Source organism: Arachis ipaensis, chromosome B5 (genome assembly GCF_059453495.1).
Source record: "Arachis ipaensis isolate K30076 ecotype BB chromosome B5, ASM5945349v1, whole genome shotgun sequence".
Lineage (NCBI taxonomy): Eukaryota > Viridiplantae > Streptophyta > Magnoliopsida > Fabales > Fabaceae > Arachis > Arachis ipaensis.
Window position 1 is genome coordinate 113028403 of NC_142440.1, and position 12142 is coordinate 113040544.

The following is a 12142-nucleotide window of genomic DNA, read 5'->3' on the forward strand; positions in this document are numbered from 1 at the left end:
CAATTTAACGGGTGACCCAATAGCCTTGACAGACTCGTTTCCGACAACTATGCTGTCAACTGTCTTGTGTTCCCTGCATTTTCTCGATCTCAATTAATTGTCTCCAGTGACCAAATTGACTAGATTCAATTTGATCTTGCCTTATTATGTGAAGATTTAACAATATAAGCCATGGTTAAAAAAAGAGCATTCACGAGCTGAAAATAAAGATTCTGAAAGAGACCATTTCCTTGTAAATTAAATTTTTGAAATATGGAATGAAATTGTGTCAACAAAGTAAAGCCCACCATGTTACAAAATTTCAGGCGGGCATGATCCCCTCACCCACCCTCAAATGACCTTCAAATGCTGCCACCAGAATCTAAGACATTTTTAACTGTCAATGCTTCAACACCTTTCTAAGAAGGGTTGCATGAAAAATACTAATTTTGACTAGTGTATATATGTAGTGGAATCATTTCCTGGTCAATAACCCCTTCATCAAGAATATCCCCAAACAACCAACCGTCACTGCAGCCATAACACGAGTTCCAGTGGAATCTGAATCACCAGCGATGCTCTTCCTGCTGCTGGTTCTTGTTTGATGAGACTTTTCACCCAAGCTCCCCCGGAGAAGATTATTGAGGTTGTCCAATTGGTGCATGATCTGACGCTGACTGCGCGCTATACCTGATATCTGATGAGCATTCAATTCAAAAGTCAGTACCTCAATGATTTAGAATGTTTATAAGAATGAGCAGGGTTTCACCAATTGCACTAAAGCCAGAAGGCAACTGCTCAACGTCTTAGGGGTAAACAGAAGTCTAGTATTGGACAATATATAAGACTTTCAACGGTTGCCACTGTATTTAAACACTTGCTAATTGGTCATAAAATAGATGGAATAACATAATACCAAGAACAAAGATAATTCTTAGTTTTTACCAGCATCAGGTTAAATAACTGCCTTTGGGGATAGAATACAAACAACATAAGTTGAATCAAACAATGTCAAGTAACAAGAAAGTATTTATAAAAATGGTAGAAATGTACAAAAACCATAAATACATGCACATATAAGATAATTGTATTTCAACTTATTTCCATTTATGGAACCTACAACTTTTCACGTATCTGCACATTATTTAGCATGGAAAATCATACTACATAAGACGAATATATATTATCAAAACCGTTTAAAGTAGTCCTTTCAGAAAATTTCCGCTACAAGAAATCATGTGTAAAATATAGCATGAAATAGAGATTCGACATTGGACTAAGAAACAATACCTCATCTAGTAAAGGAGAATCTTTAGCTAATTGTGATGAAGATGAGGAATTAGTCAATTTAGATCCAGTTAGGGAACCATTTCCCAAACTAGTGATAAAGTATGAGGTGGGAGCAGAACCACTGCAGGCCTCAGCCTGAAGCGACATATTTTGTTGGCTTGGGGAACTTTTTTTTATGGTTAACTTGGTATTCAGCTCTTCAATACGACTTGTAAAGTCATCCATTCTATCGTTGAGGGCAGAAATTTGATTCGAAAGCTGGTTGATGGCTCCCTACAAAATATTAGGTGTATGATAGCCAAAAGCAAATAGTTACTTGGGTGAAGTCTGAGACACAAGTGATCTTTTAAATTCAAGTAACTGAGTTTACCTGAGTTGCAGTTGTTGAAGAATCGGAATTTCTTTCACCAAAACCTCGGTTTTTAGCAGCATATCCAGTAACTTTGGCTAAATTTTTGTCCCTTTGATTTGTATATGACTGTGACATTCCACTGTTGAAGAGAGACAGTATCATACCTCAGCCATTTCCAATGAAGAACATAACAATTTTCCTTGAGAAATTAAACCTAGCCCTACCTAGATTTAGGGGAACTCACATGCCTTCCCTCTACTTTGAAAATCTTTAAAATCCTACCTCACCTTTCAGATAGCACAAGATATGTTTAATACGTCTTCGTTAAATCATGTAACTATCCAAATCAACCACATTGGTAAAACAATTAGTCGCCAACCCCTCTCTCCACTCTCCACTCTCCCACACAGTTGATGAATAGTTTCACTGATTTACAATTTATCTAATGAATGATGTACGGCTATGATTTTTTACCAATTGAGTTTATAAAGGGTCAACAAATAGATTGGCTCCAAGAAGCAACAACCCCATTGGGCACTGATAAAAGTCAAATTCTTACTAGAACCATATAAGCAATATCTCCTAAAGTGGTTTCTCTTAATGTATTCTTGGAAAATATTTACCTTCTCATGTATTTATTTCTCAATGCAACCCTATCTGCAGAGGCTCTAGAAAGTGCTTCTTTGGGGCTTGAAACCAAATCCTCATCTAGGCTGAGCTTTGTCTTTAAATCATCTGGTAGGGCCTGTGGAACAGTTAGAGAATGCTGACATAGAATCGCATTATTTACAGATGGTCAGTTGTCATACCATAACTTCGTTTACAAGCTTTTCAAGTTGAATTTGCTCGATGTAGGTCCGAGGAATGTAGGAGCCTTCCAGACCCAGCTGTTGTCCTATGTATTGTATAACTAAGCGATCTCTTCCTTGCACCTATTTATTATTAAGTTCCAAACAAAAGTTTAATTATAAAAGAACACAATGTTGAAGAAGGGGTAGGATATCCAGGTATAGATGCATGAGTTATAGCTGTAACATCAAAAGGATAAATTACGTAACAACTAAATGGACATCAATCCCTATAAACGTTAGCTGGAGGAATACCATTAAATGTGATGCACTGAGCAGCAAAGGAAAGCCAAAAGAGAGTAATCTTATCCTATGAAAGCATTATTACATTAACAACCAAAAATCCAAGAGATATAACTAGGAAAAACAAAACATGTCTGACCTGAACATAATTGTCAATTTATTAGCATAGAGAAGAATGACAGTATTGTATTATAAACTTATAATAGCATTACCTGAACATAATGTCGATTTAGCTGCTCAAGCCAATCTAGTTTCACACAAACCCTATCATCAGAAAAGACATGGCTGTTTCTCTTAAGGATAGTGGCTATCGTGTATCCCAGAGCCATTAATCCACCAAGAAGTCGCACGCTGACCTCAAAAGTAATTCTTGGTGAAATTACAAATGGATTATCAGTCACCCACTCCTGAAGATCACAAGCCAACAATTAGAATGAATGAATCAAAAAATAGAAAATTAGAGAAATATAGCATTCACAATACTGAAGATATTAAAAATCGTATAACATGCCAAGACTAAGAAATATCAATAGCCACACTCCGAAAGAAAAACAGAAAGTTGCTATTCTCGCTAACCAAGAAACTATGACCATTTATATTCCAATTTACCAAAAAAGAAGGCCAATCTACCACTATTGTCCCCTAAAGTATTTATACCATAAACTTCTAGACTCATAAAACCAAATTTGAAGAAACAGAAGAATTAATAATGTTCAGTTTTCATATAGAAACAACAAAAGTGGCATTCATCAGTAAAACTAGCTGTAGAGTATTTAGGAGGCACAAAAATAAATTATGTCCATGAGTTATATTATTCACTGCAGAATTTCTTTCCTGTGCATGCTTTTCAATAGACATTTGGCCTTATTGCGGATGTATAATGGAAAGCATTTATTTGCATCCCCCACCCCCTCGGTTTGAGTATTTAACTTCTGCATTTTCAATACTGAGGAATATATCTAACCCTCCACTCCAGCACTTATTCTTCTTCAGATTTAGTTTTGTTTTTATCTATAAAAAAGTATACAGATCAACTTCTTATCCAAGTCAATACAACAACAAAGCCTTGTGAAGAGATGTTCCTGACAGAAGACCTTATTTCAGATTATAAAAATCTAATGTTATCTACTTTAGCACCTGTAACAATGCAGCAACGAAATCATCTATCTTCTTCAAAAAAAAAAAAGTGCTAATCTTACTTAGTCAAATATTAGAATACAATCATATACACCAATCAAAGAGTTAGTATAACAGATTAGTCTTAGAAACTCTAGGCAAAACAAATCCTTTAAAAGATTGAATTGAACCCACAAATACATTTATAATTTTATTTCAGTTGGATAGAAATATGTTTCAGTGTTGGAAATTTTTTTTCTTAAAAGAAGAAATTTCTTAGATGAAAGCAGGAGAAAGAAGTTCACAAGAATGGAGGATAAGAAACACTCAACAAAGCAAACCACTTGAGGAAAAATATAATCATGGAAAGAAACTCCTATATATATATATATATAGGAGTCATTGGAGAAGAACTCTTGCCTCTCAATTCTCAAACACCTTTGCATAGTCAAAATGTTTATGCCATGCAAATAACTTGATCCCATAACAAATAGAGAGGTGATGAAGTAGGTTGAAGATAGATAAATCTCAATTATACCACCCGAAGTCCCATAAACTGCATATTGCCACAATTTAACTGATGTAACTGTAGGAAATAATAAGTAACGTTAAACAATTATTACACTATAGACACGTCTTGACACCAATGAAGTGGATAATAAGTGTGTCAGTCTAACGTCCGTGGTCAAAACCGAGGGCACACAATTTTTTGATCATGTTGGATGTGTTTGATTCTGCACAGATAATATTAGGAATTGCCACACACACTCTCCAATCGTGAACAGAGTAGTCAAATTTCAATATTTTAGTGCATGCTTAAGCATTAAATGATTCATAAAAGCTAATATTGAGCCTATTTGCTATTTGGCTCATTTGGCTGTTGGTGTGAACAGCAGATTTTCCCTCCGAATACATATTTAAAGGAACACAAGCAAGGTAGCAATATTTCTATAACCACCAAGATTTAATTTTACCCATTTCCTGTGCTTTTCATAAAACAAAGGCATCCTAATTATTTGTGTCAAACAACAAGAAATGTTTCGCTATAAACAAGTACCATATACTCGACTTCTCATACTCGGTATGCACTAGTTCTCGGTTGACATAAATTAAATGTATAAATGTGTTCGTGGTTCAATCTAAACAGTAAACACAAATACACACACACACACACACTCATACATCCTCTAATTATTATCCTAATACTTGAAGAGTTAAATATTTGATTATATATGTTATTTTTTGAAAACATCAAAAAGGTGAAAAAAAAAATTCAAACCATTATTTAGAAATTAGGAGGATGAGTTAAGACTTCTATCATTTTTCTAATAATAGTAACAGCTATTTCCTCATATATATAATTAATATCCATATCAATGAGCAACCAGGTCACTTCAGAATATAAAATTTAAACAAGAATCTGAAACAGATGAAGCTTACCTCAAACATGAGACTGTATTTCCCCTCCTTATTTCGCATCCTTAAATATGATTGGCAAGTTTCTGGATCCTCACCAGGTGGTAAAAGATATATGTCATAAGTCTGCTCTGTGGTTTCATTAAAATCTTCAGATAGAACAGCCTTAATTTGATCCGGATCTACCTTCCTTGCTGACTAGAAGAAATGATACGATTTTTATTTTCATTAACGTGGAATCAGACATAAGCACCAAAATCAACAGGACTATCTTCTTTTTTTTTTTGTTGACATAAAAAGTTATGCTGAGATTAACCTTCAATATATAAGTAGGACTCTGGAACCCAGTAAATGGGTTGAATTTGTTGATGATTTTTATATGTGCTGTCTGGAGATCTGGCTCAATAAATGCCTTGTACATTGGATATACCTGCAGAATAATACACTTAAGCACTTCTGGAAACAATTATTTTCTGTTTCTGTATAAAAAGCAGTTGTAAAGCTAGGAACCGTCTCAGATATTTGATGAATGATTTCTTCAGGTTCTTGACCAGCCCGTTGTATGTCACGTATAACTCGCTTTACAAGGTCAAGGTGAACTCCACCTGTAACAGATACTCGAAGGTCTAGTAGAGGTCGCAGCTTCTCACTCAAGGCATAGATGCCCTCTATAATTACAATTCTGGAGTTTGGCGGTTCTACTGTCCTGTAAGAAGGGCTCATTTTAGCTTGAAATTCAAGGAATACAAGCCAAAATGGAGTGAGAGTATCCTAAATCAATTGGGAAAAATTTTAAATTAAATTAATTCTACACTTCATCTTTATATTCTAAGCACCTCACAGATCAGATAATAAATTAAAGGCTAATGTTCAACAACAGTAGTGGCTGCATCCCTAGACAATTAACTGCAGACTACAAATTAATGCCAACAATATACACAATTTAGCTTTATTTTATCTCTCTACCAAATAGTCTTCACCAATCACTCCCCTGAAATCAACACTTTCCCAACTTTGAAAAGATATGCAAACTATCCAGATACTCAAGATAGTTTAGAATTTTAACCTGTATCCTGTACGTGAGCTGGACTTGAAATCATATATGGGAACCTGAACTGGCTTTCCATCCTTTAGATCTTGTAGGTTTTGGAGCAATGTGTCGTAATCTGTTAACCGAGGATCTGCACATATGGATAGCAGAGTTGACAAGATTGGTTCCCTATCTTAAAAATTTTCATCTAAGTTTAAAAATCATAATAACCAAAGCATTTAAAAGATACAAAAAAATTTTATTTTGAAGATGAGGTAAATCATTGCATGACATAGGGAATACTGATTAGCTCACCTTCCCAAAGCAGAAAACGTAATACTTTTAAGGGAAGTGTACCTCACCAAGGCAGTAGGAAGGTCAAAAGAAATAACATATCTCCGTATTTGGATATGAGCTTTAGGGAAAAATAGCTGAATTACCTTTATGCCATCTTCGCAAGAATTCATTTTATTGCAATATCATTTGTTTTAATTTAACCTTATCTTATCAACCATTGAGTCTTCTGTCTTATTGGTTTCCGCCACCCTTAGGCCTTAGTACCTACTTATTTATTGCAGGGAATTCCTATACTCATACAGCCTTACTGTTCTACACATGGCTTAAACATCTCAAATCCAAGTTTTAATCTTTCAGCGCAGATGCTCGACTTTTCAGCAGAGTCAGTAATGTCAATATCCAATAAGGATACTCCCCCCTCCCCCTGCCAAAAGAAAAAGAAACCCCAAACCCCAACCAAAAAAGAGAAAAATCATTTTACAATATTCAGAGGCTGAAAAAGAAATTATTTAATAATAAGACTAAGACTATAATTGAGCACCCACACCATTCCAGGCTCCAACCCTTAGAGAATAATTACATTCATTCATGTTTTGTAGTCAGTATCCTGTTAATGCACCATAGAAAGAATGCTAAAAGCATCATATAAGAGAATGCCAAAATGATAGTTTACCATCAAAGTTTCCATCAACAATTCGACTAGAATCATTGTAATTGTCCATCGAAATGACTGTAATGCTGGGCATGAAGCCAAGTATCTTTTCAGTAAACACAGTCTTCCCAGCCCCTGAAGGACCTGCCACCCCCACCAATATTATTCCATCATTCTTTTGGGCTAACATTTGGCATGCACGAATTACTATGAAAAATCCCTTTTCAAATGATAATTGATCTTGGATTGATGCAACCTCATAGCGATCAGAATCTTTCCTTTTAACTAAGTGAACTTGATCTTTCAAAAGGCCAAGACGTTTATGATGGGAATCAGCACCAGAAGTGTCATTTGCCATTGAACAATTCTGGATTTCTTTTGTAGAGTCCCAAAAAATAAAAATAAAAAAATATTATTGTTAAATAACTAAATAAATACATAGTGTAACATCCATGTTATTGCCACAAACATATCTTTCTATAGCTCATATATCAAACCAAATATTTTCCAACATAAATCACGAAAGTATCCTTGTATTATTTGCATCCTTTCAATAAATATTATTTTTAAGCACAACAATCACCAAATTAACCCTACAGAGGTGGAAATTATACTAGTAATGACTGAAAATAAGAATTATTGTTTTCATTCATTTTCTACAAAGTAGTCACAAAGCAGGGCATTAACATTGGATAAGATTGCATATACCAAACCTGGAATCAAAAGTATTGAAAATTTATATTGATATATGATCTAAATACATAATCACTGGAGCCCTTGCTGGATTAAGTTTGCATTATTATAGCTTAACATGAAATCTAGCAGCTCTATCACAAGAATAAATAACCATAAAACATTGCATTTCTGATCCTATATACCCGAGAAAACAAAATTTCAAAAACAATCACAAGTTTTATATGTTGCCACGAGAAACATTAGACTTTGATTGACAAAGATACAAAAAATTTTCTCTCTAAACTGCTGACCAGAGAGCTTAGTAGTTCAGTATCATGTTACCATATGTCCAACACAAACACCATCTTCCATTACCAACCAAAACCAGAAAAAAATGAGAATTTCAGCACTTTGTTCCCAAAAATAAGCAATTAATTGAACCACAAACTCTAAACAAGATGGAAAGGATCACGCACATAACCACAATAATAATTCTTTAAAAAAGAAGACACAGACAGAAGTTGTGCCCAAGCAAAGAAAAACCCATAGAACGGGATTCAAGAGCTGTGGATCCAAAACAATACGAAAGAAGCCGAAAAATTCCAAAAAACTTCCACAAGGAAAACAAAAATACCAAGGAAGAGAATGCAAATCTAAATTGATCCAATATGCACACTTACGATGATCAGATAGCACTCACCAAAGGTCCTTCAATGGGGAGTAAAGAGTAATAGTGACTTCAGCAACAGAAATAACAATCACCGCTCAGAAATGAAGCCATGATTTTTTTCAAGGTCGGTTTCTGAAAATAAAAAATAAATTTAAAATATAAGAAAGTATATTATATATTCACTTTTGGCAGAAACCTTTTTCCGCGAAATTCAAGGAATGTGATTTTCCGGAGTAAAAAGTAAAAACACACAATCAAGAGTAATTATTTATTTATTTTTATTCCTTTTCTCCTTTCAAAATCTCTCTCTATTAATTCACTTACTCATATGTCTACACATCTAAACCCTAAAAACTAACCAAAGAGAAATGTGTTTCCACTTGCACAAAATCCAATTCCACACGTTTGTTTCCAAACCAAATTTTACAAAGACGACTCTGAACCAGGGCTGTGATATTTCTAACTGAACTTTAAAAGAGAAAAATCAGACACATTTTTTTTTTATCAAAGACAGGAGACTCGAACCCTCGACCTTTTAATTGAGTACGGAGAGACTATGCCATTTGAGCTATTACTCATTGGCAAATCAGATGCATTTCATTTGAATAAAAAGGAGGTATGGTTTAAAAGGTGAAATGAATGATTTGTGGTGCACAAAAACTTGTAAACGGAGAACTAAACGCGGCGATCCTCAACGAACAAAACCAATTCAAGATTCGAAAAAAATTAAAAAAGAAAAAGAAAAAATGAGGCGAATTTTAATGAGAGAAGCAAAAGGAGATAATCTGGAATTGGAAGCGGAAGCAGAGAAATAACAAAATCAGATTACGAGAAGCAGCAGAAGGTTACAGGGGGTACCTTTGGCAATACGGAGGAATAGTGGGTAGAGAAAGAGAGGCCTCTGCTGCTCAAGCTCAACGGTGCGTACTGAGAGGACACCAAGCGAGTAGCGGATATAATTTTTTTAATAAAAGTAGTTTTGTTTAATTTAATTAATTTAAAAATAAGTAAATTTTATTAATATTTAATGAATTTATTTTTTTAAAAATTTATTTATAAAAAATTGAGTTTATACCCATTTTGGACACTTTAGTCTCCAACTAAAATTAATTACTCGATTGGTCCCTAACAATTAACTTCGTTAGTCACTTAGGTCATTTACTTCGTCAACTCTTAGGTAGCATTTGGTGGAAAGACAGAGACGGAAAGACTGAGATTGAGAGACAGAGACTAAGAGACAGGGATTCAAATAAATTTCAGTATTTTTTGGTGCAAAATGAAAGACAGGAATTGAAACAAGAATGAAACTCTAATTTAATTTGTACAAAGGGTAAAATTGGAATTAATTAATTGAAATGAAAGTATTACAGGTATAAAATGTTATTAAAGTTTCAGTCTTCATCTCTAAAAATTCCAGTCCCCTATGTCCCTACTTTTTGGAGATACTGAAATTTTAGAGACAGAGACAGAAATTTTAGTACCAGTCTCTGAACTAACAAACACAATACTAAGTCTCAGTCTCTCAGTCTCTGTCTCAGTACCTCAAAACAAACGGTACCTTAGTCCCTGACAACTCTAATAGGGGACAAAATGGTCACTGATCTTCTCTGTTCGGAAACGACACTGTTCTCTTTCAATTTCCATCATATCTCGCATAACACTAACAATCTAACACTGTAACTTTAAGCTACACAATGCACACTCTACAACTTCAATGTTCACAAGAAAAAAAATCCTCAACATTTTCTCAACCAATTCATACTCAGGAAACTAATGACTATGTCTCTCAACTACTTGTCGTCTTCGATAGATCCCATGAATCTAGACAGCAACTCTGATTTGTTAAGACTCATTGCCGTTGTTGCCATCTCTCTCCTCCTCTGTCCAATCATCTCCATGACCACGTTGTCCACACTTTGATCGCTTCCTTCAACTTCTTCTCCGAACCAATGTTCAATAATCGCTTTAGTTTCCATATGAGCAGCAACGGCGACATTGCTCGTTGTACTGATAGCTTGGATGCGAGGTTGAAGCTGTCTGCCAACTTGGACTCTGAGAAAGAAGGAATGAAGCACTCGGTGTTTATTTCAAATGAAAATTTGCATATGATGTCGAAAGAGAATCTTCTCATGATGTCCTAATGTCCAACAATCTATATTGCTTGCCGGAGAGTGAAGAAAGGCGTGCCCTTGGACTAGTTGTGGAACTTGGTCTTAAGGATGTCGTAGACGTTGTCCGGGTTAGAGGTGATGTTATCAAGAACGTGGAAGTGGATGCTTCTAGTGGATGAAGTGCAAAGGAGGTGGATGTACCAATCACAAAGATTTAGGAAGTGTGTGGTTCATGACATGTTGAGGTACGTGCGACACGTGTAGCAATTACACCATGGCTTAATCTTGGAGTTAAAGAAGAGGAAGGAAAAGATAGAAAAGAAGACTGTGAAGGTGAAGAAGGAGAGTATGAATGTAAGGGTTATGCGAAATATGATAAAAAAAATTGGAGAAGAACAGTGTCGTTTTCGAATAAAAGGGTCAGAGAATATTTTGTCCCTTGTTAGAGTTGTCAGGGATCATTTTGTCTCCTGTTAGAGTTGTCAGGGATCATTTTGTCCCCTGTTAGCGTTGTCAGGAACCATTTTATCTTCCGTTAGAATTGACAGAGCCAAGGACTTAAGTGACTGACAGAATTAACTGTTAGGGACCAATCGAGTAATTAATTTTAGTTAAAGACTAAAGTGTCTAATCCGAAATTTTTTGAGAACCAAAATATTAATGAGTTATTATTTAATATTATAAAATTATAATGTAGAACAAAAAATACAATTACTTTTACTTTAAAAAAATAGTACTACATTAGAACTAAATATCAGGTCAAATTATCAATTAAAATTTAAATTCTTGCATTTTAAAATGAATCGAGTTATTTGGTTTTAAACGATAAAATTTAAAATTTTGACATTAAAAATAAATACTAAATAAAATTTGTTTTACATTGACAAAATATCATTTAACTATTACGGTATAAATATATAATATAATATATTAATACATTATTTAGGAGTGAAAACTAAGGTTAAATTTTAGACTGAACATTGAATTTTAAGAGTTAATTATATACCGTATTTACAAAGATTAATATGCTTAAAACGATATTGTTATTCGATTAACGGCCTCGAATAAAATTTCTCTTTCTCCTTAATCTAGCTCTGTTAGGGTTCTAAAAAGTATAGTGCCTTACTATCCGTTTTACTAGGCTTTTTTTAAGGGTAGCAACACTACTTGAACTCGTGGATACCCACCCCATCTCTACCCGTTCGAGATAGAATTATTGGACAGAATGAAGCGGGGTCGGGTTTAGGTTAAACCTGCCTCTACTTGCCTCGGTATATATATATAGTAAAATAATTAATAATATTGTATCGTATTTAAATGTTTACTTTAATTTATGTTATGTATGTAATTATGGTTATATAAATTTTAAAATTTTATTTTATTTTTTGCATTTTAATAAGAGCGGGGCGGGTTAGGGTTTAACTTTTTATTACTTGCGAGAAGAAGTGGGGCGGATTTGATGC

The 12142-nt window shown here is 34.4% G+C and overlaps 1 protein-coding gene across 2 annotated transcripts; it reads right to left on the bottom strand.

The window, feature by feature from the left end:
- Positions 1–225: 225 nt before the first annotated feature.
- On the bottom strand, positions 226–9537 carry LOC107643768 (inorganic pyrophosphatase TTM2). Of its 2 annotated transcripts, none has more exons than XM_021124196.2 (13): positions 9427–9537; positions 8599–8700; positions 7245–7598; positions 6311–6425; positions 5755–5950; positions 5561–5674; positions 5269–5442; positions 2925–3119; positions 2431–2553; positions 2245–2366; positions 1640–1760; positions 1270–1542; positions 226–676 (listed from the first exon to the last, which is right to left on the bottom strand). In XM_021124196.2, the coding sequence occupies exons 3-13, from the start codon at positions 7579–7581 to the stop codon at positions 455–457; spliced, it is 1992 nt and encodes a 663-aa protein (XP_020979855.1). In that variant the 5' UTR covers positions 7582–7598; positions 8599–8700; positions 9427–9537; the 3' UTR covers positions 226–454. The 2 variants fall into 2 exon arrangements, with proteins under 2 accessions (XP_020979855.1, XP_016202986.1); XM_016347500.3 differs by having other exon boundaries at positions 8579–8700; positions 9427–9527.
- Between the last annotated feature and the right edge of the window lie 2605 nt (positions 9538–12142).